The following is a 27,961-nucleotide window of genomic DNA, read 5'->3' as shown; positions in this document are numbered from 1 at the left end:
ACCTCCCCCGTTTCACCGTCTTCAGTTCCTATTTTATGGACTTTTCAGGACATGTTTCTTCCACTCATGGATATTCTTTCATTCTCTGATCCTTAATACTGTCAGATAATGTGTACAAAGCTCATGATTTGGCACGGACCCTCCAACGGAAAAAAGCATTAGTGATTAGAGGAGGAGATATTCACTGAAGTCATCCTAACAAAGGAAAAGGAGATGTGCTGCTCTGGAGGGAGAACCACAGTTTATAGAGCAGTGGACACAAAGAGCACTCTCTGGTAGGAAGAGAGAGAATGGTGTATATTATTACATGCTCTCTTCCCAGCCATCTCTCCTGTGAGTGGCCCTACATGGTCACACTGATGACTGTTATTGTCTCCATACACTGGAGTCTTACAGGCTATGAATCGTCTTATTATCACACGTTTTCAGTTCCCATGTTGAATGCAAATGATGCAATGAGCAGACCTTAAACTGAACCAAATGGATGCTGCGAATTAATGTTATTTCCACTATTAATACATATTTTTGAGCAATTAAAAATATAATAATTTTGCTAAATGCGTCTATTATTTCTGATCAATAATGCTGGACCGAAACACATTGAAGCAACATGATCTACAAAGAGAGACGCAGCAAATCTGAGACGCTGGAAAAGATGCTTTATTGAACTTAAAATCTAAATTAAGGTTGATTTTCTGTTGATTATTCATATCAGGGTTTAAAAGTTGACTAGTTTTCTTACCAGAATCCTTTGCTTTGCCATGAGTGAGCGTCAGATCGCTGTTATTTGTTATCTAAGAAGGGAAAACACAAAGAAACATGACATCAGTACCAGAACAACCAGGAAGAGGAAGTAGAGCAGATGAAGGGTTTACATTCACCATCCCTGATTGACAACCACAGAGCTGCTAAACTAAGTAGCATCAGTGCACGTTCATGAGGGGCTGCATGTAAGGCCCGGAGTGACACTACAAACACATACAGCTCTAAATAGAGGACGGACCGGTGGTGTTTTCATTATGTAACGTTTGTGTTTGGAGTGGAGCAGTGGGCCTCTGTTCTTTTTTAGGCAGAGGGGCCATGACGGGCCCCAGAGTGTTTACATTACTCTCAGGAGACTGAGCATCGGCGTGTCTTGCAGGGAACAATAAAAGAAGTGCAGGACCGGCCTTGGGTAAACACATTAAGAGGAGCGACACGATGGCGTCACGGTGACCTGAGCCCCCAAGATGGGAAATGTTGCTCAACAGTGAACAGTGGGTGCAGAAACAGCAGCTCTTTCTCTGTGTGTGTGTGTGTGTGTGTGTGTGTGTGTGTGTGTGTGTGTGTGATCTCCGTTCTCTGGGATGAGCAGAGACAGAACCTCTGGCCCGTAACGCTGTCTATCCCTGTCTGACAGCAGGTGAGGCCGACACGCCGCTGAGGTGAAGCAGAGACTCTCAGGTGCACAGTTTGTTTGTGTCGCCAAGTAACAAAAGATAAACAGCGGCTCGCGGGAGCTCAGCGTGCCGTGTTTATGGATGCCGATGTGACCTGGGTGTCACTGAAGAATGGAGTGACGGTAGTTTCTTGTCAGGCATAAAGAAAAAGTAATAAAGAGGAGGAGTGTGTCGCGGCACGTGACTGCTGGGTGTTTAGCTCGACACCCCACTCTAGTGGTACAGCTATGACTAACACAGTGGCTCATTGTTGCTAATCAGCTGGTTCAGACTGTTCTGAGATACCTGAATGAAGCATTTGTTATACCTATCCAATCTTTTATTCATGTGTTTTCTCACCTGGATGTATATTTCAGATTCACACAGACTGTATACTCTACCTTTTGTTTCTGAAAGTCAGTTTTCCCCTTGGTGCTGCCGTTGAGCAGGCCGTTCACAGGCTCCCTCCGAGACAAAACAGCCCCATCAGGCTGCTCCTGGTCCTGGTTGAGTGGAGCCTCGAGGTTGGCTGGACCTGTGCTTCTGCTCTCTGTTTCTGAATCTGTGCCGGAAGTTGAACCACTCATGGCTACCTCTGCCTCCTCTGCCGGACCCCTCTCCTCAAAGGACATGCTCACACTGCGCTCAGACGTACCTGAGTCCGTCCGTTTCCTTGACAACAGACCAATGCTGTCTGAATCCCCAGAGCCCAATCGTGGTCTGACGCCGGAATCAGAGACATCTGAGCCCAGTCTCTGTCTGACGTGTGACAGGGAGCCAACGCTTCGCTCTGATGCCCCAGAGTCCAGCCGACCACGCTGGAAGGGACTATGGCTCCGGTCTGAGGCTCCAGAGTCCAGCCGGGCTCTGAAGGCCGAGCCCAGACTCTTCTCTGAGACCACAGGATCCAGATTGGACCTGGATTGGACCGAGGTCACACTGCGGTCTGAAGCGGAGGAGTCGGACCTTTGACGATGAGACAGGAGCAGGTCTGGCTCTGTGGTCATTGCTTCTCTCTGAGGCTGGATCAGCAGAGGTCCAGAGCTGTCATCCTTCACCAGGTGATCCAGAACCAACACCATACCTGAGTTTGAGCCTGTAACAGAAAACACAAATGTGACATGATTATTGGCTTTCTGCACTCTGATTTTGTGACAGCAGATTTTGATTTTACTTCTAAAGAAGGTGTTAGGGTTTGTGAGTAAAGGAAGCAGGAAGTGGTGAAGTTTGGGACTGAAATATTGGAAATGAAACACTTCTGTGGCACCGGGGCCCCCTGACAAGCCGGGCCAGAAATCAGGATCAGAGAAGGAGGCATGTGGAGACATGAGGGGATGTAGGCATTTCCTCCAGACTGGCCTCAGTTCCTGAGCAAGATTTGTGAGATTGTGTTGGTGGATTTGCGTAAAAGAGGAGTGGTCACAACCAAAGAGATGGAGCATGTGGCACAACCGTAGGGGGTAAGCAAGTACAAGAAGCCAAGGAGGAAGTGAGTGTGAAATAGAGACTAGTTAAAGTACACCCCCCCCTCCCTTCTCCCCGCTGTCCGAACTCCTTCGCTGCTCCTTCTCTCCTCAGGAAACCGCTCACCAAACATCCCAGCGCTGCCCACATCCTCCCCCTGTGACAGTCTCTACCTCGAACGCCGTGATGAAATATCAGAGGTTGCGTACAAACCACACAGGGTATCCGATTCTACATCCCACGCACACACCGAGGCATGAACACACTTGAGTGTGACCTGTGTTTGCACCAACTCTGCAACCAAACAGGGTTCACCAAGTATGCATGCCTTTCATTTACAAACCAGATCAAAGAGGGACTCCGGTCTGAGCAGCAGCCGCAGAAATCTCATTCAGCTTTGGTCCAGATCAAACAGGACATTCACAGTTTCATGGAGAGCAGTGGATCTATTTGTTGTGCAACAGTCCTAAAATAGAAGCTCTCTAATTTGTGCACAATTGATTTATAAATACCAGCAAGTTGTTGATTAAACAGACCAGGTGGTTATGTAATAAGCTCTGAATAGAAAACGTGATTATTACACACAATTAGGACGATTAACGGCTGCCATCCTCACATGTGACACTATGAATGGTCCACTACTCAGCAGTGTCTGTATCTAATGATGCACTCAACCCAAACTCAATTACTGCTCCACTGAAACAGAAGCGAGAGCCAAAACACAGCTCCTTCCACAAACTCTCACGTTATTGTTCATGTTTCGAGCAGTGAGAAGCTGTCATGTCCATTGTGTGGCAGCTTCTGGGAAAATCCCCTGCTGGAGCTGTGTAATGAGAGGCTTGCTTTTTGCTCTAAAATAGCTACAAAAGCAGCCACTCTGCTGCCGGGGCCGTTTTTAGAGGACAAACAAAGGCTGACCAGGGGTTTTCTTTATGCTTCTTCTTTCACACTGAAGCAATGACCCGAGGAGAGCTCGTGTTTGTAGATGCTGCGAACGGGTCAACACTGAACTCTCCCTCACCTACAGATGATCTGGGTTTAACACGAGGTCATTACTCCTCTGCTGTGAGTCTAGTGAGTCTACTGTTACTATAAATTATTAGATTTGACAACAAGCCTCATTCAAGTACTTGCATAAGCTTTTCCTATTATTTTGTAGTAAAATCAAAAAATTAAGAGTGTGGTTGAGCAAATCATTTTCAGAATTACCACTTACCAACACTTGTGATACCCACACTTGACCCTTTGTTGCAAGCCGCAGTCCATGTTGTCTGATTAGATTGTTTTCTTTTGATTGAGCATATTTGTCGTACGTCTCTTCTTCGTAAAGAAGAAGCTAGGGAGAGAATTGTCAGGGATATCAAATGCCATTTAAAGCAGCCAATAGCACTGAATGTGCAAACAACAAACTGCCAGCTAGCTCGTAGGTCCTGTGTGTCACAGGGAGGGATGTTTACATTTGAAAATTTCACTGGATGCAAAATTTGTATAAAACTCCAGTTAAACTTTTTTTTTGCGTTTAAGGATATGACACATTGAAAAATATCATTAAAAGGTTCTTTGTAGAGTTTTTTGCTGGTTATGAAACAGACAGAAATTAATTCTGATTACTTACAAAAGCAAACCAGACCATCAGCGACAAGATTGATTATTTCTAAATAGATATGTTTAATGCCTGAAACTGCTGGTGGGGGGTAGATGTCAGACGAAGCGATTAACTGTGCGCTGCCTTTGTTTACATTTTCCAGGGTAAAAATGTAAAGTGAGTGATACATGCGACTGTTAAAGAAAGCAGGATGAGATTTTTTGTTAAAAACACCACCTAAGCATGTACAGGAAAAAATCAGCAAAGAGATGAGAGGTATGGCTTTGTCCACAGGGGGCGCCAAAATCAACACAAACTGAAAGTTCCTCACAGGCTTTAAAAATACAAAAAAATACTTTTTGTTAAAGCTGGGTCAGATACTGGACAATTAGAGTTTGTGATACAAAATGTTAATATTTTTATATTGTATTTTTCATGTGCATTTCAAAACATGTAAAATTCTCCAGATTTTTAAACGGAAAAAGCAAAGATTTGAAAAAATGTCAGCACAATTACTTTTGCGGTGCTTTTGACTGCTATAGTGTAAAAAAAGCTCTTTTTGTAAAGTGTCCTGACATAACTTTGGTCACGGTTTGGTGCTATATAAATAAAAATGATAAAAAACTGACTGATTATAGCTGCAAACCAATGTCTCGTGTGAATGACAGCAGTCTGATTTATAGGCACGGGTAGTGTCCTCATATTAACAATAACACACCAGATGCTCCTCTGCTCGGTCCGATCACGGCCTCTGTGTAAAATTGGCATTAGTGTCAAACTAAAAGTTGAGTAAGTTTCTCTCTTTAGGGAATTTAAAGCACAGAGCGCATTCCTCCGAGAGTCTCTGCAAACATTTCATTTCCTAAATCACAGCCTTACCAGTTACAGTTTGGACTAGAAAGCAGAGCAGCTGGACACATGCTCATTCAGGCTGGGCTTGTAAATATAAGCTTTTTGTCAGAGAAGTAGAGGTATGCGTTTGTGCTGCGTTCAAAGACCAAACACAACCCGCTACTGAAGTCCGAATCTCTTATTTTCTGCCACTTTCTCTCTGCTGCAAAGACAACCACCGGCCCACCCTGACTTCACTGTCCCTTCCAAACCACAAACGTACGTGTCTTTGTTGATCGGTGTCCACTTTCAAAGGCGCTTTCCTTCTTTGCTTTCCTATGGTGGTCTTTTTTACCCGAGCTTCACCCTGGTTTAAATTGTAAGGCAGGGATATATCGGGAACAGTGGGTAGTTTTCTCCGCCAAGTCGACGAGACCTCAGTTCTGTTCTGGTATCAGCTTTATTTAGCAGAGGTGTGGCTGTTGGGTTTCCCTCTGTTGCTTCCCATAACCCCACAGCCAAGCCCAGGTCCATGAGAAGGACAGTGGGAGCCAAGTCCAGGGCAGACCAGGCCACACAGAATGACTATAATGGATGTCAGCCTCGGGCCAGAATCAGGTCAAACAGGATTAAGTTTAAAAAAAGGAGGAAAAACACTTTAATCTTCAGCCAGGGATGAGTTAAATCTGCTTTCCTGTATGAGGCAGATTGGTTCATTAAAGTTTATCTGGACGTGTCTTAAATTAGGTGGCTTTGTAACCACATTTATGACTCATCGACAATGCACTTTTGACGTTTTACAAGCGGTTCGCGCTCAGCTCTGAGCCTGCAAAGTTTCAAGGACTCAACTGAAGGAAGCACATTCATGACCTCCTGAAGGCTTTCATTCATACTTCTTTATTAATGGTCGGGCTAACAGGGTGGTTAATGAAACTACTTCACACTTAAGAAGGCAAAGTCATTAATCCTACAGCTGCGAGTCCAAACAGTTAATAAAAGTTAGATGAAGGAGCTTAAATACTATGACCTCCTGACCGCCACCTCAGGAGAAAGGCTCCTTCAGCCGACTATTTTAACAGGCAGCGAGGAGGAAATTGCATCAAGGCGGATGTGTGCAGTCACATGGTCATGCAACAGAGGTGGTCAGTGTTGGCTTTGAGTCTTGAAAGCCAAACCCAAGCCTGACCTTTAGGTGAGTGTTTACAGGAAACAAAAGATTCAACAAGTGTAGCATGGCTAAACATGATGCAACTGTGTGCAGGAAAAATTGCGTCAGACAAGCGCTAAAAAGATGGAAAGATTCAAAGAGTTACCCACCTTTTCTCTGCAGCTCTCGGCTTTGTTGTGTCTGCTGGCCGTGTAACTCCAGGATCTGAGATCTGATACGCTCTCGCTCACTGTGACTCTCACGCTCTGTGTCCTGTGAAAAAAGAAATGCATTCATTAAAGCTCCAAGAGGTATCATACTATTTAATTCCTCAGGTCACCATGTCTTCAGGTTTTCTGCCAACACAATCCTATGATCAAACCGGAGTGAGAACATCAGTGCTGGGATCGTCTGTTCGAGGTTGGTCACAACAGTCTTTTGTTGGAGGTTGAGGTCAAATGTTCAACACATGATGAGCAACATGCTGGACCAGCTGCAAAAGTAAAGATCTGTTATATTTTCCATTGTGTATGTCAACGAGAGGCTGAGCGAGGGAGACACCTGGGTGCCAAAAGAGCCAACACATACTGTTAATGTATGGCTCCATACTGTGTCATATCTCTGCTTTACGGGCCCATGTGACTTGAGCTGCTCCTACTCCTTCAAGATTACCTGACAAACTCGATCTCTTTCTGCAGCCCTAACCTGCACCAATAGAGGAAAGTCGCAGCAGGAGGGAGATCTCAGGCGAGAGTGTTTTGGCATATGGAGAGGTGTGGAGGGGAGGATGGAGGGGGAACGAGATGAAGACGCCGGCACTACTGTTGGGCCTCTGCTGTCTGACCTTGAGCTCCTCCACAGGAGGATCAGCTGCACAAACAAGCCTCCTCTGAGCACGTGCACACACAGTCTTTAAATCACTCCCACACATATTCTTTCTACAACACTTATTTTATTCTGTTCAACAGACTTCATGATTAAAGGGCAAGAAGCTCAGGTTGCGTCAGAAATAATCTCCTAAAAGTGTTTTAAAAAAATGAAATCCAGGTTCAGAAAAGTCAGACAAAGTTTGGGCGGATCCTGAAAAAATATGCAGGACGTGACCTTCCATACTGAAAAAATAGTACTAAGAGCAGATTTACAGCCTGGTGTTACTTCAAAAAGCTTCTGAAAACACATTCACAAGCTTTCAAGCGAGGAAAAACAGCACACACACCCAACCACACAATCAGTTTTTCATGTGTAAACACTGTTGTCCTACACAGGAGACTGGCACAGCTGTCAGCAGGGTGAGGATCTCATGAATTCAGGCTTTGTGTTTTTAAAAGGCTCTTAATCAGTGCAGTGTGTGATCACCAGAGAGAGAGTTGGTGTTGTGACCAAACACAAAGCCAAACAGAGTGAGAGGCAGAAGGTGAGAAGGGACGGGCGGCTTTCTGCTCTGTTGACTGTGACCTTCCCCACCTTGAGCAGATTAGAGGGCAGAGCGGCTCCATCTCTGAGGAGAAAATGTAATCAGACACTATTGCAGATGATTTTGTAAAGGGAAATAAGATAAGAATAAGTTTTTTTACTACAAGACATTTTCTATGCCCTCTTTTTCCATATGGGGAGAAAGTGGTGGTGCAGATTCTTGGGGATTAAAAAAATGTCTTCTCAGCTTTTAACAAAAAGGATAATTGTTTCTCCCGCAGATGGGACATCACAGTGGAGAGCAGAAATGTATTGAAACGCTCATTACATGACTCATTACAGTCTCTGATGAGTTTAAAGGACACAAACATTCTTGCACAATAAAGACAAAAGACTGAAGGAGCGACAGTGTAATAGCGCGAGAGGTCACACACAAAAGGCCGGCTCCTTCTGAGTGGAGTCACTTAATCAAAGAGTCATGGGGGAGATAATTGTGTTTGAGCCATAAACACAATTAGAGAGAACGAGCCTTTTCTCACCCGCCCCTCCTCTCCCTCTGCTTCAGGAGTCAGACAGACAGCCGTCATTTCACAGCTCCCACTAAACCACAAGGAACATATTTCTCACAGACGGCGAGGCCGAGGGGAAAAAAGGGAAGATAAAGTGGAACTGGAGACGCAGACCAGAGCGCGGGACCTGCTGCCAGCCGCCGTGCTCCGTGTCATTAGCGGCTTCCCCAAAACAGTCGAGACCTGACAGAGTGGAACTGTCACTGACACCGTCCCACTCATCTGGCCTCAGGAGCCCCAGTGTGATGGACTATAATTGTAAAAAGTTCAATCCGGTTAACACAAAAACAACTGTCCTCAGTTGTGACCACAGCGAGGCGTGGGCCATCTGGATTCCACCGAAAACCCTCAACTCCACAAAAAATAACAACAACAATGCTGAGGCACACACCTTCTGCTGCCACAGACAGCCCAGATCCATCTACAGATTAACACTCCGGCTTTTAGCGCTCAAGTTTTCCGTGAAAGTTAAATCCATCACCCTACCGGTGCAGTCGGGTCAGGTCATTAGAGGGTCGTCCATACCTCCACGTGGACGAGAGGAGAAACCTGGCGGTTCTTTTTCCATTACTGCAGCCTGAGGAACCACACGCTCGGCTGACCGCCAGAAAATGAAATACAGGAGCTGAGTGAAGTAGCAATCATCTCAGTGTCACACACTCTGAGTCTGGGGTGAGGGAACCCACACAAAAACCATGACTTATTCCCATTTCTTACTCACTGCACACCAAACATCACACGCCAATCTGAGCTCACTCTCTGGTTACTTTTTTTCCCCAACTCAGTCCACTAAACCCTCTCTAGTCCTGGTTTAAGACAGTTAATCTCCTCTCTTCCCTGTTTCCTCTTACTACGTGTTGGTGATGAGATAAGACAGCAGACAAACTCTCTAGAGCTGTAGCAGTCGCCCCTTCAATCAGGCTACCTGAGCTCACCTAACACCGAGACCTGCAGCCTTAGAGACACAAAAAGGTTAAAATGACTAAAAACAAAAACAATATACAACCTGTAAATATTCAATATTAGCCTCTATTTTGATTTAGGATCCTTCAAAGTTATTTTGTAGCATTCATTTCACAATTCTCTCTCATAAATCATCATCAAAGTTTCAGCAGCATCCTCAGAGTCAAACTGTCAACTTAAATGAAAACAAATGAAGCATTATGAACACGAACCTTAGAGGTGAACAGAGAGGCAGGTACGTCCCATTCTTCACAAAAAAAAGAGTGAAAAAGTCAGAGAGCAGCTGTGACACACGACAGCGGAAAATTCAGAATGACATTCACCTTCACTGAACCGACTGCCTTCCTCTCTCTCTCTCTCTCTCTCTCTCACTCTCTGTCTCTGTCTCTGCAGTCACCCTCTTGGAGTCAGGACGTCCGCTATTCTGCTGCTCTGCTCCTTCAGCCACATCATACACACGCACACAAACATACACACCACCACCAACAACACACACACACACACACACACACATAGTACCAACAAGCCACTCCCTTGACTTCCCCTCCCTCCCATTCTGTCTCCACAGGGATCTGACCCCCACCACAAACACACACACACACACACACACACACACACACACTTTCCTTGTAGGTTAAAAGCTCGCCTGGTTGACACATTAACTTCTGACACACTCGGCCTTTGTTTTGACCTCTATTTCTCATTTCCCCAACTGACGTGCTACACGTGAGAAGAGGTGATATTTCACTGTAACAGGACCTCATTCAAATTTTTGATGATTTTCACTTCTGTATATTACAGCAATGAATAAAGATCTTTTTTCCTAGTGGATTTTTTTTTGCTATATACATATAATTATAGCGTTATTATAAGCTGTCACCGTATAGATCGTCCAAAATGAGCAAAAGGAAACTTAAACACTGAGTCAGCTTTTCCGTAATGTTAAAAACAGCCGTTAACTTCTAACGGGTGTGAAATTTATCCAATAAGTAAACGTGAAGATACTCCATATTTTCCATCTGAAGTTTCTGTTCTAGAAGTTTTTGAGCTGGTGTTTGTTTCAACCTCCCTTCCGTACACAAAAATTGTGTGCGAGTGTGTTTATGTGCGTGTTTGGCTGCTGCGGTGGCCTATCTGGGACCTCCATCTGCCATGAGACAATTGCACTCAGCTCAAAGAGATCCGCCGCTGTGATGTGAGTGGAAGGAGCCCTGCTGCTGCCTGCTGATGTTGTTTTTGGCCGCCATCCCATTCCAGCACAGACTACACAGCCGGGACACAGCTGGTGGGCTGCCGGCCTGTCTGTCCGAGCCCCCCATCCAGACCTCCAACCCCCCTACCCCCTCACTCATCCATCTCACCACCTGTAGCTCACAGCCTCACTAACGTTGCGCTCAGCTGTCTTACAGGAAGTGAGGTAAAAAAGGCTTGAATGTTGGAGCATCCTGTGACGCCAACATGCTGTCATCGCTTCCTTTTGGAGGACAATACCCACACACAGACACGCACAAACACACACACACGCAAGAAGGAATGCATGCAGGCAAAGCTGAGCCTGTAACAGACAATGGGACTGATACTAACAGCCTTTTTTTCTCCTCCTTTCTGTTGCTGTGGCGGGAAAAATCGTAACACCATGATAATGTGCCTGATTGGATTTACACTACTGTAGGATGTTCCTAGACTTCCATCTCTTAAAAGGCACAATGTAGGTAACTGCATACAGTCAGAATTAACTTTGTTTTCATCCGCTGGAAAGAGAGCATTCATCAGAAACTGTGATCAAACACAGCAGATAAGATAACATCTGGCCCCTGGCAGAGTCTCTCCCAGACAGCTAAGCCTTATGTCTTCACATCATGTTCGCTGCAGCAGCCGTATAATTCAATCTGATAGGCTGCAAAAGATTAAAGTTTGGTTCAACTCTGAAAACACAGCTGTTATCGTCCACTAGAGGGCCGGTCAGCTGAGAGAGAGACGTCTGACTGGAGGCTGCAGTCTGCGGTGTTGACATGCATTATCACCTTTAAAGTATTTGATAAAATCTGATTAAGTAATTTAAATGCCTTAAATCCTCTGAGGCCCTCTGAATGGCTCAAAGTGTGAAAGGCTGCAAGTGTCAGAAACAATTTACAGCCGTCACTAAACACCGGGCTCAAAGTACACTTTATCTTTCTCCTCCGACTCGGCCAAACCTGAAGGAGGATGTTAAAAAACAAAAACACATTCTTTGCCTCGTGGCAGCCAAAGCATGTGTTTTGTGTGTGCGGTGTAGCCACATTTATGACACAGCGTGTGTGTCTCAAGATACAATGCCTCTTGTTTGCTGCATTCTTCTTTGTGGCAGCAGAGAAACCTCAGCGGCCTCAGCTGCCATGCAAACAAACTCTGCAGACGCTAATGGGTCTGTGCTCGGTTCGTCTTTGCAGGGAAGCGAGGATGATCCTTTGAGACGGCTCACCGGTCAGGTGTGACGTGATGTTTAGACATAACCAGGTTAAGACTGATATCGCTCTAACGAACGGCTCTACTCACCCCAGTTCCCATGCTGCTCAGAGGCTCCACACTCTCAGACTCCAGGCAGCGACCAGGTGCTTTACCGCGCTCCACGGGCCCTAAAAAAAACACACACAGCAGCAGTGCAATAGTTAAAATGAATGTTATATTCTGATTTCAGTAAAAGCAAACAAAGATGTGATACAATCTCAGGTGACAGATGATAACATGATGTGAGGTGTCCTGACGTGGCTCCATGTTGGAGGCTGTGCAGTCTGTATGTATCACAGTGTGTCAGAGTGATGGGGGCCTCACAGACCAGACAGCGCTAAGGAATGACAGGAATCCACTATCTGATCCAGCATCATAGGTAGATCTGGCGTGTGACTATGGCGACCACAGACCGCCTGCCTTCTCCCCCACATTAATTATGCATGCACACTCAGCAACACTATACATTTACACACCTTAAAATGATTAAAAAGTGTGAAATTAAAATAAAACTGGAAGTAGCAATTGATGCATATTTTTATTTCAGCACCTTCATCAGGCGTCTGACTTCAAACAGCCGGACTCACCTTGCTGCTGCTCGTCTCGGACTTGTCGGATGGCCGCTCGGATCATCTTCCTCTCCTCGTACTCGCTGGCAGCACGGAGCTTTAAGCGAACGCACACAAAACTTCAGTGCACACACAAACAGCGTTGAGCGTCACCAACCGTGTTTCATGATTGTTGTCAGTAATGCTCACCATTTTCGTGAGCTCATCAACGTCCTGAATCGACTGCAGTTTTCGTGACAGCACGTCCAAGTTGTCGCTGGATTCTGACCTGAGAAAGAGACAGACAGTGACGTGGTTTTAATTTAGCTGACCATCAACTTGTGCCCCTGCATTGTGGGCTTCACTGTCTCTATACTGAGGCCTCTGTGTGCGTGTGAAAGGCAGCAGAAGATCAAATCAAGTTTTCTTGGTGAAAATACAAACTGAAGGTGGAAAAAGTGATACCCCGGAATAACAGATTTGACAGCAGTGACATAAAGCGTCTGAAAAAGGCTCGTCTCGCCCTCCCTCCTTTCAGCCTCATATTCTCCATTTCACTGCTGCTTTTATGTTGGTTTCTATTACTCAGACTTCTCTCTCATTATCTCCGCTCTCCTCCATTAGCTGGTATTAAAGGATGTGTGGCACGTCGGAGTGGAATATTTCACATTCCAACAGTGCGAGGCATGGGATAATGCAACTCTCAGACCGCTACGGAGCGTCTGCGTGTCTCTGTGTGTGTGTGTGTGTGTGTGTGTGTGTGTGTGTCTGAAGCATGTGTGTGTATTTTCTACAGTAGGTATGCTTCCTCTAGCAGCTTCAGTGAGGCACCTTCTTTGTTACTGTAACTCAAGTCGTCTAAGAGCACCAGTGAATGGAAATCATTAGGCTCGTTCTCTGGTCTTTATAGTAACAGAGACAGAGAGTGACAGCAGAGGGTTGAGTATCGTCTTCGCATCCAGAAGTGTTCAATCTTTGCTCTGCTCTCCAGACATCACCTGTCATTAATTAACACCTGTACACCTGTACTAAGACTTATAAGTTCCCATACTTCACTGTGGTTGTTAGCAAATTTTGCAAATATTACCTGGACAGATTTTAGGAATTCTTTAGAAAGTAGAGGCATCAGAGAAAAGTCTGAATTGGTCACATAAATTGTATATATCACCCCTAAATATATTGCTATATCATCTTTATACAGATAAAGTCAACAGTAACATTATGATGATCTCCTTTGATAACCGAAGCCTCTTTGTCCCGTTTCTCTTTCACGGTTTTGCTGCAAAATAAACCTGTTATTTATTGACATTATTTGACAAAATGGCAAAGGTGGCATCAGAGCCTTGTATTAAGTCTATACACAATCCTCAGCTGAAAGACGGTAGCTGAGAGTTGAATATTACTGAGCTGGAAAAACACAGAGGAGGTTCCAAAGTAGATAAGACAAATGATCTGAGAAAGACGACTTCAATCCGACTCTCATGACTTAAATGCTGACAGCCAGGTAATCTGATGACATACGGAGAAACCTTCCTAAGCGAAAGTATTCATTGAGAGATGTGCTCACTGCTTACACAATGGAACACTGATAATTTATTGTTGCTGCAGTTTTTTCTCTGTCCCCGATGATTTCATGACTGGAACTTTCCAGACTTCTCAATTTTCCCACTGGAGTAGAGGAATGCTGCGTCTGGGTTTGTGACTGTTTTCCCAGCGTCTCCAGTTCACCTGGGCTGCTGCAGTTTGTCATGAGGACAGGTGTCTGTGTGTGTGTGTGTGTGTGTGTGTGTGTGTGTGTGTGTGTGTGTGTGTGTGTGTGTGTGTGTGTGTGTCTGTGTGTGTGTGTGTGTGTGTGTGTGTGTGTCTGTGTGTGTGTGTGTCTGTGTGTGTGTGTGTGTGTGTGTGTGTGTGTGTGTGTGTGTGTGTGTGATCTTACCTGTGGTGGTTCTCCTTGTCCTCCTGCTGTTTGAGGCGCGTGGGTCGAAATCTCTTGCTGGCCAGAGCCGCCTCCATGTCCTCGATCTCCCTCCTCCTCAGATCCCGGATGGCTGAACGGATGAGGCGTCTCTCGTCCAGATCGACCGTTCCATCCAGCTGCACGTACAACATAAAGAGACAGACGTTAAAAAGAGGGCATGAAGACAAATGCAAGTGTTTAAAGTCTGCTGACACTCTTATATTTGCTTCTAAGTAAACCTTAGATGGGGAAATGGCATCAGTCCTATAAATTCCCCTGTGGCAGTTAAGGGTCACTGGCTTGTTGTCAGTGTAAGTACAGGGCGGTGACTGAGCAGAGCTGAAGGGCTCGTAGCGTACAGTCGTAGCTCTAACTTCTGTCAGTCTCTTGCTCTCTGTAATTACCCCCGTCAAACAAGGACAATAACGCACTTGTTTATAAGAACAGAAAGACTCTGAGCCAATCTGACCAAGCACACAAACACAGAAAGAGTTGGATTTTAGGTTTGCTAGTAGCTAGCAATGTTAGCAAACAATGCTGCTGGTTGTTCAGTCGACAGCTTTGAACTAGACTGAAATATCTCAACTCTTACATTGAATTTGTACATTCACGGTCTCCTGAGGATTATTGCTACTAGTGATAGCCTCACTTTACTCCAGGACCACCACCAAGTTAAAACTTGTGGTTCCTCAGCAAGTTAGCATAGCCACTGTGAGCATGTTAGCATACCAGTGTTCAGCCTCATAGAGCTGCTAGAGCCGATACCTAAAGTAACATCAGGCGAGTGACGTGAAGACAGTACAAACTAAACAGCCCTGGCTCAGTTCTGGATGTGTGGCAAGGAGTTACAGGGTCAGCATGAGGGCAGATGAACGGCTTATAGATTGGCGCGGACAGGTGATCTGACCTCACTAATGGGAAACGACAGGACCACCTGAGCAAGGTGCAGAGGAGGAGAAACAGGCTCGCCAACAGCTGGTGCTCGGCTGTAAGAAAGAAGTGCGTTCAGCTCTCGGGGGTCGACTTATCAGCCAGGTGTCTTCTTCTCTGGCTGTAATTTATGTTGGTTGTACGGTAGCCGGGCTGCAGGAGGCCCCAGAGACTCACATGTTGAAGTGGCTCACTTAACAACACTCAGTGAGCCGTTTCATCACTCTGAGAGACTATTAGTTAAAGGGTTTATTTTTTCAAGCAAAGAAGAGTAATTAAGGTGTGTGAGTGTGTGTATAAAAGCCGCCTGCAGACAGACACACCACTCAGAGCTGGACTCTTTCATGTCAGCGACAGCCGTGAGCGTGGGCGGGTATGGGGAGCCCTCTCCTTTCATATAAGAGGTAGACCTCTCTTTTGGTCGACAGCGGGAACCTGTCAACACATGCAGAGATGAGCGGCTCCTCTGGCAGGCTTTTGGGATTCACTTCACGCACAAACACACACTTTAAGGTTTCCTGCTGCACCAGTTAAAACCTGCAGAGTCGAGACACAAACCTTTGCACGCCAACTGGTTACTTCGAAAAGGAGCTGGATGAGGCTGTTAAGCTAAGCCTTACACCCTGATGGGATGAGAAGGGGTTGATGTGCCCCCCCTGCTGGGCCCGGAGGAGGATGGCGGGGGAGTGGGGGAGTGTGGGGAGTGTGGGGGGAAGGGGGGGGGTCGGGTCTCACAAGAGATGAAGAGGGGCAGTGGTTTTGAGGTCTCGCTGCGGTTTAGCGAAATATGCGGCCCAGGCTGCACAAGCTCAGAGGGGCTCTCCTATATACTGTAATTTGTGGAAATTTAAGTGCTGAGCTGACTGAAAATAATGGGTCAGACGAGAACGTGCTCGCTGAAAGGAAGGAAATATACGAGGGAAGAGGAGAAGAATAGGAGCGGTGAGTAAGGCGGGTAACAGAGAGAAAGGATGACACTGGGAAAAAGAGGAAAGTGAAGTTGGGTATGTATGCCTAAAAATGGGCAGATGAGAGCTGGGTGGGAAAGGGCCAGGCCTCGTACAGGTCATTCCTAACATTCCTGCTGACTCACAGGGAAAGAGATGGAAGTGAAGTGAGCAGATCAGGAACTGGGTTTGGGTCCAACCCAGGAGTGAGATGATTCAATGACCAGGAACAGCAAGAGCAAGATTTTCATTGTTAAGCAATCACAAGAACACACTTGCTCATTCCTACCACTGTCCAGTGTCTCTCCTCCTACACACACACACACACACACACACACTAACCAAACACTCGTGGGAGCTGTCCGTTACCACACTGTCAAACTGCTGAATGCATGTCATGATCTGATTATACAGCCGTTTCCCTGCCAAGTTTAAGCTCTGACTGATTTATTTATATTCATTATTGAGATATAACAGAAAAGCCTCAAGCCAGAGCCTCGAATCAGTAACTTCTGGTAAGCATTTTAAAACAGGCTGCGTGTTTGGCCTGAGAACTGAGCAGACCAGTTTAAACAAGTAAAATCACAAAAGAAAAAAAGAGGAGAACTCCCAAACAGAGAGCATGTGATAGACTGCAGAACTGTCCGGATCACTTATAGTAATCTCTCTGAACACAAGCACAGCGAGTCATGATGTGATGATAGGAGATGAAAAACAATCTCTACATGTGCACTTCAGCACTTTGACTCCTACCTGCTCTCACACTACAACTTTTAAATGGACCAATCAGTGCGCAGATGGCTGCTTGTTGACGTTTGGATTGGTTAAAACATGTAAATTCAACCAGCTGGCTCACGGCCAAAAGCTGTAACCAACTTTTCCTTCACGTATCTGAAAAGAGGAAAATAAAAATGTCCATGACCACTGACTTTCCCGCACAGGAAGTTAATGAGTGGGCGTCACCCGAGCTAATAAAACACACCTTAAACTTGGACGGCTGCCAAAGAAAACAGACCAAACGTTAAAGAACCAGAGACGGAAACACACTGGAGTCCATCTGACAAAACCTCCACAGTCAGAGAAAAAAATGACTCCAGTTACTCAGTGACAGCACACGTCCTCCATTGACCAACATCAGAGGCATTTTTCAAACCAAGTCACAGCCCTCGTGGTTACCAACTGTCACTCTGTCCCAAAACAACAACCCAGTGACCCAGAGAGCAGCCGTTAAACCCGGGCAGACAGAAGGCTTTTCACGCAGTTTTCCTCCTGCTGCTAACAGACGTATGAGTCAGGAATAGCACATAACAAATAGGTCACATGTAGGAATATGTTTTACTGAAAAGGATGCAGTCATCGAGACGTCACCGAGCTGTCAGCACCTCTAATGACGGCTGGGGTAGAGGTGGGGGGTAGTCACGTTACAGTCTTGTAAGGCCTACAGGTGTGACAGCAGCTACCCGACGCGATACAATGTGAGGAAGAGGATGGAGGCGGCGATTATGACTGAAAGGGTGAAGAAAGAAATCCTGTAGAAACTAGGCCAGCTGCTTCAAAGCGGTGTGTACAAACGGATTTCCTTTTATTACATGCACTTATTCATCGATATAAAGCAGAAACTGATTACCCTATTCAGCAATCACGCTGCGGTGAGGTGAAAAGATACAAAAAAATGTTTTTATGTATCACAAGCAGGCTTGCTAAGGCTTGCACGGCACTGTTGGCTGCTTTGAGTCACTTCCTGTGGAGCACCGGCTTTCTCTGGAGTCAAAACCTCAAACCTACCCAAAGAGATCCGACTGAAGCAGCTCAATCAATCACAGCCAATTAGAGAGAGTTCATGGTTTAGCAGTAATCCCGACCAGCTGGCGACACACACTCCTGAGGACGCACTCTGAGCTCATCTGTTGCACATGAAGGAAACACATTTAAATCTATATTTTAAAGTCCTTAATTTATTGTGTTGCACATGGAAACAGTGTCAGAAGTGGTCAAACATGGCAACAAGTCAAGGTTCTGCAGGTAGTAAAAATACAGTGAGCTACTATTTAGTGGGGCTGCTGTATGTATCTGAGCTTAGCACACACGCTGTAACAGCTACCTGTGGGTGCAGCGGGATTAAGATGTGTGGGAAGTGAAAAGAGTCGGACCACTCAGCTACATTACTGTGCAAATAGAAGAAATTAATGTACAGGTTCAGATTCGTTTTAATCTCCCCCTTATTCTCTACTCTCTACATAGCAACAGTTCATATTAGTCCCGCCACCCAGGCTGTATTCTTGTTTCCTGTTTCTTTAGCTAACATGCTAATTTAAAAAGTTCAGCTTTCGTAAAAACAAGACTAGGTCAAAACCTAGTATGTGGCTGACCGGATCAGGTCAATGTGCGCTTTTGAGGGCAATGTGTTACAAGGACTGTCCTTATGAGGCCGATGACAACGTGTTTGAAAGCAGGTGCGCGCTGCGGACGTAGGAGAGCGGATGAGCAGCGGAGGAGCAGCCCCGTCTACTCCCCAAACAAAGTATCTAGAGCCGTATAGACAGAGAGTCGTGTCAGTGGAGGTCCAATATGCTCCATGATCCGCCATTGCGATGTTGCAACTTTCTCTCTATGGCTGTGAAAGTACCGTCACTCACTCAGTCAGTCAGTCATTTACTCAGTCAGTCAGTCACATACAGACCCGTGTGCAGGGCTGACCCCGGCGTTCAGCCAAAAATACATGAATATTCCTTAAAAAGCAGACATATCATATTTGGTGTTAATACTAAAAGTCCAGTTTCACTTGGAACGTCTGTATCACAAAATGTCCAGCCAGCCCTGCACACTGTATGTGTGTGTCATCCTTTGTGTGTCTGTGTTCTACACAGGTCAGGTCAAACCTCACAGGTCGATGTGTGGACAATGTCTACCTTCACCCTCCCTCCCTCCCTCCTGTACACACGCCCACCCAGCCCTGTCTGGGAGCAACAACGACCCCTCAGGCCAAGTCCCGACCTTTTGACTCCCAGTGGGTGAGCACGTGCTCGGCTGTTTTTGCGCTTAACACTTTCTACTTTGAGGACTATGACGTGTCGCACAAATTCCCTGACACAAAGGAGTATGTATGCTTTCTGTAAGAAATGTGTGCGTTTGCGCGTGCAAGTCCACGTGCATGGCTATGAGCGAGAGGTTCTGTGTGTTTGTGCGTGAAATGAGGGCTACAGTAATAATTTCCAGAGCAGGCTGGGGTTAGAGAGCAGCCAGGCAGCAGATCGGATCAGTGCTTTAAACTCACTTGTGTCGAGCCCACAAGTGAGTTTGCCCTTATAAGGATAGACGGGACACTCCCGGCAGAGGAGCTGAAGTGGATTACCAGCTGCCACCGAGGAAGCTGGTCTGTGTACAGTGATTGAGGCAGACACAAATAAACAGAAAGAAAGACTGAAAGGGTGAGAAAGTTCAGCAACATTTTTATCAACATAAAATCTCTTCATTGCCTCGCTTTGGGGCAAAGCTCCCATCTGAATCAGGTGGAAGCCTATAAATCATTTCTAAACGCCTCAGGAAAACAATGCGTGTATACAGTAGGCCGGCACTCACACACAATGAAAAACGGGAATATAATCAGGATACATGAGAGTGCTGCAAGGCACAGGACTCCTTGTTCCTTAGAAAAGGGAGTTTCAGTCACCTCTTGGCTACAAAATTAACAAAGAAACAAACCAGATTCAAGGTTTCACTCATTATGCTGCAGCGCACACTGAGCCTGCATTGTCCCGGGTCAGATAAAGAGGGAGTACCTATGAAATATACAAGCCAGGGAGGAAGAAAGATAACTGCATTCATATGGCAATGTGCTCTTTGTGAGTGCGGCTGCACGTGTGGAAGGCTTAACCTTTATTTATTAGCAGATGGTAGGACAGAGGCCCGAGCAGACCTGGGAAAACAGTGTCCCCTTTACACTTGAGGTAGCAGGCATAAAGAACGGCGCTTTGAGGAATGCGTGTGGGTCTGAGGTGGGGGTACGGGCATCAACAATGATCTATAGGCCTGTAATGATGCACTGAAGGCAGACGTGTTGTTACAGACTCGTGCACACAGCACACAGTCTTACATTAGTGCATTGGACTCGACATGCGGGTGGTTGCTCTGATGGTCAATGCTCTGATCTTATACGCAAAATATTGAGCTTTCAGCTCCGTGGAGGACCTCAAAGCGATTTCAAATCTTGCAGCATTCTTGCATGTATAACCTCTCTAACTTATAGTCGTGTACGGACAGTAGAGCTTATTTCTCCTGGGCTTAATCCAACACCTCCGTGAGACATTTTGGCCCATTTCGGCTATCTGGTTTCAAACAATCTGTCCTGTTTGAGTGAATAGTTTCTCTTCAGAGCAGCAGGTCAGGTCACATAGAGGGATCCAGGTCAGTTACAGCCTGTGCAGGACAAACCTGCCCCACATTTTGGAGCTGGGCTCATCCAAAGGGTTTTATATCAGACGACATGGGCAAAAGAAGGCCCCTCTAATCTGCTACAAACTGACAGAGCTCATATAATTATTACTAAAACATGCACAGGACATGAATTTGTTGAGCATACATTCACTTTTACAGCAATATAAGCCTTCCAGTCTTGGGTCAAATGTTCAAATATGCAAACCTGGCACCTACATTATTTATTTCAGCTCGACAGACGACAGCTCAATGAGAGATTCAGGTGCATTTTAGTCAAGTAGCAGCTGATGTTTTCGGTTGCTTTGTTCAAGGTTTTTGACATCCTTATAACTTACTTTAGCAAACACACAGAGGAAGGGAGCTGTCACTGTTTTAAAATACAGTACATCGTTATCTTCCTCATAAGCAGGGGATCTGATACAGTTTGACAGATTTCAGCAGGAAGGAGCTTTCAGAAATGAAGAGATAGGAGAGACTCTTGCTGGATCCGGCCTGGTTTGAGCACACGCAGGTCATAGCAGGAGCTGGAGCATGATGAATCTTCACCAAATATGGGACATCGCTGGTCGCACTGGAGCCCTGCGTGACTGGACCTTCTGGTTTAATGAGGTAAGAGCCAGGGGGTGAGAGGGTCCCACAGGAGAGAGGCACAAACAGTTTGTTCCTAAAGATCCATGAGAGACGCCATGCTGACTCCCGAAATCTAACAAACTGTCCACAACTAAAGCAAGGGGATTTAAAGACGCACAAAGTCAGATAGACAAGGCCAAACAAACTCGAACAGATCAGCTGTTAGCATCAGTGGGCTGGAGAGCAAAACATCAACATCCGCTGGACAATTACTACTGGATCTCAGGAAATGGCTCTCTCCCGAGGGATTCAATATTGAAAAGGCCGAACCCAGAGAGTTTCTACATTTCTCTGCTCTGATTACACATTTCTTTGTGTTTTATTTCCCACTTTTAAAAGGACCATCTTTCCTAAGCTTTGGATATGTGACTTATCCAACTGCTATAATTGTTTAATTTAGAATGTGACTTGGCAGAAAACCCAGAGCATTTCTGATCCTGCATGTTGTTTCCTGCATGCTATTTTTCCTTTGAACAGAGCCACACCTTAAGTTTTCAAATGTAAAGCCAAAGACTGCTGAACTGTGCCTAAGTCCTGCTATGGTTCCTTACAGCTGAGAACCTGTGTTTTATCAAAGCAGATGAGGTCATAGCATCAAAGGCATCTTAATAGCATGTCTGCAATGACAATTGTCTCTTAACCCAACAGAAGCACAGCTTCTTCAGAATCTGCAACTTGATTTTCAAATCCTCTTCGACATAATGAGGTCTTATAATACTGAAAATTGGTGAAAAACAGGCATTGGGACAACTGTAAAAAGCAGACAAGTAGATTGTACACATCTGGTAAGAGTTTCTTCTGAGTCTAAAACACCTGGAAAATGTATAAACAGAAGCTTGAGGGTGAGCTTGAGAGTCTGTTTGTCCCTGAAAAAAAAAACCTCTAAGCGCCTAAAGTATTAAAAGTCAAACAGGGATTTGGTAGCCGGAGACGCCTGGTGGTTGGAAGGAGACGGAGGATAAAAAGCACACCTTCAATCCCTTATCCAGACCTTTTCCATTTGGCAGAATGATGATCCGGACAGATGGAGATCAGTCACAGAAGCCCTCTCTGCTGGATCAATTACCACAGACGTAAAGAACAGAGCAGCTCTGACAGCAAAGACTGTCCCATATCTGACCTGATTGACATCCCCATATATCAAAGCAGAATATACTGTACCCATCTATTGAATCTACACTGCACAGATCTTATGATTGATTGAGCAGCTGATGTCCGCTTTGTTTGTCAGGCTGTAACTCCCCTGCCGCCCTCAGTAACCACAGACTGGTTCTGCTTTTTCTTCTGTCAGTTAAAGTAGAGTTAAAAGTGAAATAACTGTTTGTTGGTATCTTTTCCCAAATTAACCAACACGATGGTAAACCTACTTCTCAGATAAATCTCAGTCTGTACACGTTCACAATCCTGTATCCTCTATGCATGCCAAAGATATCCAAGGAGTTCCACAAGGTTCAGTTCTCGGCCCGATTCTATTCACTTATGCTTCTTCTAATATCATCAAGTAAAAATCCATCTATCGCCAATATTTTGCAGACGATACTCAGTTAATAAAGCCACATCCAAACCAAACCAATCTGTTAACTTAACTCATGTGCATGCCTTATAAAAAACTTAATCCTGCAGCTAATTTCATGTTATCCTACCTTTTAACAGTCAGAGGGGGTTTAGTGCCAAGAAACATGGAAACGTGCATAAAAAGTCAGTGAAACACATATGTTAACATATAAAAACTAGGGATGCACGATATTGGATTTTTTGCCGATATCCGATATGCCGATATTTTACAACTCATTTAGCCGATTACCGATACCGATATTTTTTTCCCGCACACCTAATTGCAGAGATCATCAACTCTCTTCTGTATTGGAATTAGCGTACAGTATAATGGTGATACTCTTATCACATTTGTTACAACGGTCGGGGTGACGGGTCTTGAGATGGTTAATCAAATTTGTAGTGTTGAAAGACTTTGCCTTGGCTCCTCCTCGCATCACCGAAGCTGAGCAGTCATTGCAAACAGCAGTTCTGCTATCTATTTCAGACACTTTGAAAAACTTCCACACCACGGACATTTTGGCTTCTAACTCCCTCATGCTGCAGGTAGACTCACGTGACGTCATCACGCTGCGCCTCGCAGGTCTTCTTCGCGCCGGGGACATAGCGCCGAGGTCGGGCATTTGATCAAGTATGCAGCGGCCCATTAATTTATCGGTTAATTATATCGGCGGATATCAGCGTGTTGGCCGATATCCGATAGTTCATTTTTAAGCCATTATCGGCCAATATCGATAACGTGCCGATAATATCGTGCATCCCTAATAAAAAAATACTTGGAAATGCACTCTAAATATTTATCAAGCATTTACACAATAAGTACTGGTTTATGAATACATAATATACACCAGATAACTCTAGAGAGCACCCTTGACAGATGAATGATTGCATTTTCAATGTATTCCCTCATTACAGGAGTGCAATCATTTATCCAGAAAGGGCATACGCATTAATATGGCCATAATCTTTCCTCACTTACTTTAAGGGGAATGTAATCTCATTACCTCACTGACACGAGCTGCGTCAACCTCTCTAAGGTTTATTTGTTATACTGAGTGTTAAACTGACACGTTATTCTTTATTATGACACTTTAAAATGACAAAACAGCGCCTGCTATGCTGTTTATAAATGAAATACTGCTCCTCCTATTAAAAAGTCAGCCTATGTTTCCAAAGTATAAACCGTTTCATATTTCAAAAATGACAAAACACTATAAAGTGTCCTCTTTAATTAGGAGATGCAACACACTGAACTCAGTTTAAACTGTAAACGTTTGCTCAAACACTTGTCAAATTCGGCTCCATTTACTCTGAGTGATGAGCAACAAACTTAAAGGCCAAAGCCCAAAAATAGATTCGTTGGAGTTTATTTGCACATCATCGCAGAGTTCACTGCTTTCTTTTCTCATCCTTTCAGAGCCAAAAAAGGCAGACTATTTATAGCAGTATATCCAGTAACAAAAGTTTCCTGTTTAATCAAACAAACAAAGAGGCTTCTTATCTCTCTGCTCCCTGGCCGTGTATTTGTATATTCACTGACAGAAGCTGAACTCTGCAGGCTGTAACTCAACTCTTGGACTCTGTCAATGCAAAAGTGTAGATAAGTGTTTCTACTGATACACTTTAGACGGAAACACTGCCCTGAATGATTAACTGTTCGCAGCACGTTTCTTCATAACCTCCTCGCTGACACTTTTGAAATCATACATGAAGTGCTTTGTGGAAATGTGAGGGGAGTGAATACCTGTGAGGATGACAGGCTCAGCAGGAAAAAAATCAGGTGTGCACTTTGAACACTTTGTTTGTAGTTTGTAGCCTCACTGACTTTTTCACTCCAGGGGACAGAAACACTTAAAAACAGGCTGTAAACATCTACTAAGGTCAAAGGCACCAACTGCCGGCATGAACACAGACGCAGCAGGTGTTATCAATGGTGAGGGGCATAAAACACTTCAGAGTCTTTACTTTTTTTTAAGTGTGTGTGTGTGTGTGTGTGTGTGTGTGTGTGTTTGCGTGTGTGGAGGGTATTTAAAGGAAGATCTGCTGCATGCAACAGCTTGTATGTGAAGTGCTCTGCAGCCTCTGTGAAGACAGAAAATCTGATTTTAATGATTGTTGGCTCGGATGTAGTTTAAGTCTTTATTTGGGACTTTCTTTGTAATTTCATTTTAGGAGTTCAACAATTTTCATTGATGATTAACATGATCACCATCTGCCCAACGGCCCCAAACCTATAAAGTTCCCTGCATGACAATACAAAGCCTTAAATCTTCTCATATTAGAGGCTGAAGCCAGAATGTCTAACACAGCTCGTATATCCTAAACTGTCCCAGACGACAGTTATATAATGCTACATAATTTTTCCGATTTATTTGTTCCTAGTGATGAGGCTGACATTTTGGTCCATGTCCCCGGGGGGTCAGGAGAACCTGGGAGCCACACAAAACAAACCCATTCTTCCTGTCAGACTGTAACCGTCGAGCCCTTGTCAACGCACAAAGGGTCCAGAGAGCCATAAAACGAAGACCCGGGGGTCCCATAGATCACTGAGGCCGGACCACAGAGTGAAATTGCCCCATTTTTAAACATGTGTGAATGCTTTTTGTCACCAGGGAGAGGGGACGGTCACAGGGCTGGCAAGACTAGTTACAAATCATTATGTGAGACGTCCAGCATGTGAAACCAGCCCAGCAGGCGCCACGGACGGAAACGTCTCCGGGCGGTCATTTTAATTAAAAAAAGGGAGGCAGACTCGTGCATCAGCAGACCACGAACTGTCAAAGACAATAAGACGTTGCATAAACTGATGATAGTTGATGCATCAAAGCAGGGAGGGGTTTCAGGGATAATTAGAGAGGAGATCTCGGAGTGGATGACAGATGCTTCTTCTTAGCAGACAGGTGCACAGGTGCCACAACAACACCTGTAGACCTGGCTCGTCCTGCAGGTTTGACACACGCACACTATTGCCACACTGCAGTTTCAGGACAATAACAGCTGATAATCATCACTCTCCGAGCCTCTAATCAGCTGATAAAATCTATTTTTAAGCGATAGTTGTTGGAGCAGTTTGGTTGCAAGTAGCTTCTCTGCAGCTTTTTGTCCACAGACTTAAAACGGACGACCTGCGACGAACATCCTCTCCACACAAAGCGGGACACCAACTGATTATTTTTGTGAATATTAAATAGCCGTAGAGGCCGAAAGGAAAGAATAATGCTTTCCTTGGTTGCCATAGAGGGGATTAAATGAGCAGTATAAAGGCAGTCTGGGCTTCGAATAGAAGTGGAGAGACGGGATTAGCGGCGTTAGAGAAGCCGCCATATGACCTTCTGACTGTTTAGTTCATTAAGTCCCACACAGGCCTGGAGTCTGCTGTCGTTATAACACTTTGCCCAATAAAGGCTCCTAAACCCGGCTTTAAGAGCGGTTTAATTAAGCCTGGGCAACATCCATCATCTTAAAAAAGTGTCCTCAAAACAACTTAATTCAAAAACTCCACAATAATTACTGAATATAAAACACCACAGAGTAATAGGGTGTTAGATTTTATATAAACTGAACACTTAAAAGGCTCAATTCAAGCCTCTGTGGAGCCAATGAAAACTCCATCACAACCCCACATGGACTTTAATCAGAGTTCCTCTGTGACCAAGTTCACTGTGGAAAACTCTGACACTCGAGTCACCACAAACATCATCAGTGAAAATGTGGGATCTGAGCGACCTTTAAGCCGCTGGTCTCATCTGAGGGAGGGAAGCTGTGGGGAAGACGCTCTGCACGGAGAGGATGAGGAGGCATTTCAAACCTGGCTCAGTAATGTTTTGAGTGTCAGAGTCATATGATGATTAATACCGGCATGAATTCCAGCGCCTGCATGATACGCGTTTTATTTACTCTACACAAGGCCAGCATTTTAACAGTTAGCTCTCACAGGAAACACAGGAGGATACAGACAAAGTTCAGAGAGCTGAGGTCAAATGTAATCTCTGAAATAAGATATTAAGAGGTCAAAACCTGGTGACTCAAACATCTTGAAATCCAAACTCTTAAAAACAGAGAAGGTTTTGCAGAAAGCTTGAGATGTCCTCATTCTTTCAACTGTCAAAATTGGTTGTGACAGTGTTTAATACTTCCTTGTTTATATTCCCTTTTTTTCTGCTTTGTTCCCCTATAAATACCCTCATAAACGTAGCAATCAAAGCAGGAAATACTCTAGCTAAAAGTTAATCATGACGCAGAATGAATACTATTATTTCATCTGCCTGTTTGATGCACTGTTTCAAAGTTACTTGGTGGTAAAAGTTTGGCCTGTAAGTGATGTATTTAAAGAAATCTTCCAGACTTTGGGGAAATAAAGGACTAATAATAATGGACGGGCCGTATTTATACAGCTTAAACAGTCGCAGACAGGTCAACAGAACATTACTTTGATACCATGCCTTGATCCAAAGTAAACAGCCTTTTCTTGATCTCCTTATCTTCACAAACAGAAAGCAAAATGTTTTTCTTCGAGGTCAACTGGTGAGCGTAATGGCTTCAGCAGTCAAGTTTAGATCAGATACTGTACACGTAACTATTACTGATGAAAAACCAGATGTTTCATGTACAACTGTTACGTATGTGTGACTGTGAATCAGACGAATAGTGTAAACTATGTCTGAACACGGACAGGCTGACTCATGCATCCTCGTAAAAAAAAAGTCTGTGTTACAGGTGTCATGTTTATGTCAGACGGACGGATGTTTCACCTTCCTCTGCCTCGGGACATTATTTGGACATGACTAATATCACAGTGAAGCAGGAAGTCTGTTTTTTTACATGTTCACACCTTTAATAATTATCTGCTGTTCAGATTTGTGACATCATGTCTCTTCAGTTATGTTTACAGTATCATAAATCAATATGAATCATCTTCTTGTAACATAATTATTACTGTCTTCACTGTTTTGTATACTGATATGTCTGAAGTGTGTCTACGTGGGGAATCACATGACCCCTGAATATTCACTTCAGTCAGTTCTTCTTCCTTTAATTGATTTAAAATAGGGCTACAACTGTTAACAATGTTTTTTGTCATGGAT

General features: G+C 44.7%; 1 protein-coding gene across 2 annotated transcripts in view; it reads right to left on the bottom strand.

The window, feature by feature from the left end:
- smtnb (smoothelin b) overlaps positions 1–27,961 on the bottom strand; it is a 44,378-nt gene that overhangs the window by 15,177 nt on the left and 1,240 nt on the right. For both annotated transcript variants that reach the window (XM_069683031.1, XM_069683032.1), the window contains exons 2-8: positions 14,362–14,519; positions 12,636–12,714; positions 12,465–12,543; positions 11,926–12,005; positions 6,616–6,718; positions 1,820–2,514; positions 743–794 (exon numbers count right to left, since the gene is read on the bottom strand). In XM_069683031.1, coding sequence (XP_069539132.1) covers positions 743–794; positions 1,820–2,514; positions 6,616–6,718; positions 11,926–12,005; positions 12,465–12,543; positions 12,636–12,714; positions 14,362–14,519 — 1,246 coding nt within the window. The remainder of the gene's footprint in view (positions 1–742; positions 795–1,819; positions 2,515–6,615; positions 6,719–11,925; positions 12,006–12,464; positions 12,544–12,635; positions 12,715–14,361; positions 14,520–27,961) is intronic.

Source organism: Semicossyphus pulcher, unplaced genomic scaffold, assembly GCF_022749685.1.
Source record: "Semicossyphus pulcher isolate SPU_LCO1_2020_fin unplaced genomic scaffold, fSemPul1.0.p SCAF_6, whole genome shotgun sequence".
Taxonomy (NCBI): Eukaryota; Metazoa; Chordata; class Actinopteri; order Labriformes; family Labridae; genus Semicossyphus; species Semicossyphus pulcher.
This window is presented reverse-complemented; position numbering and strand designations above follow the sequence as displayed.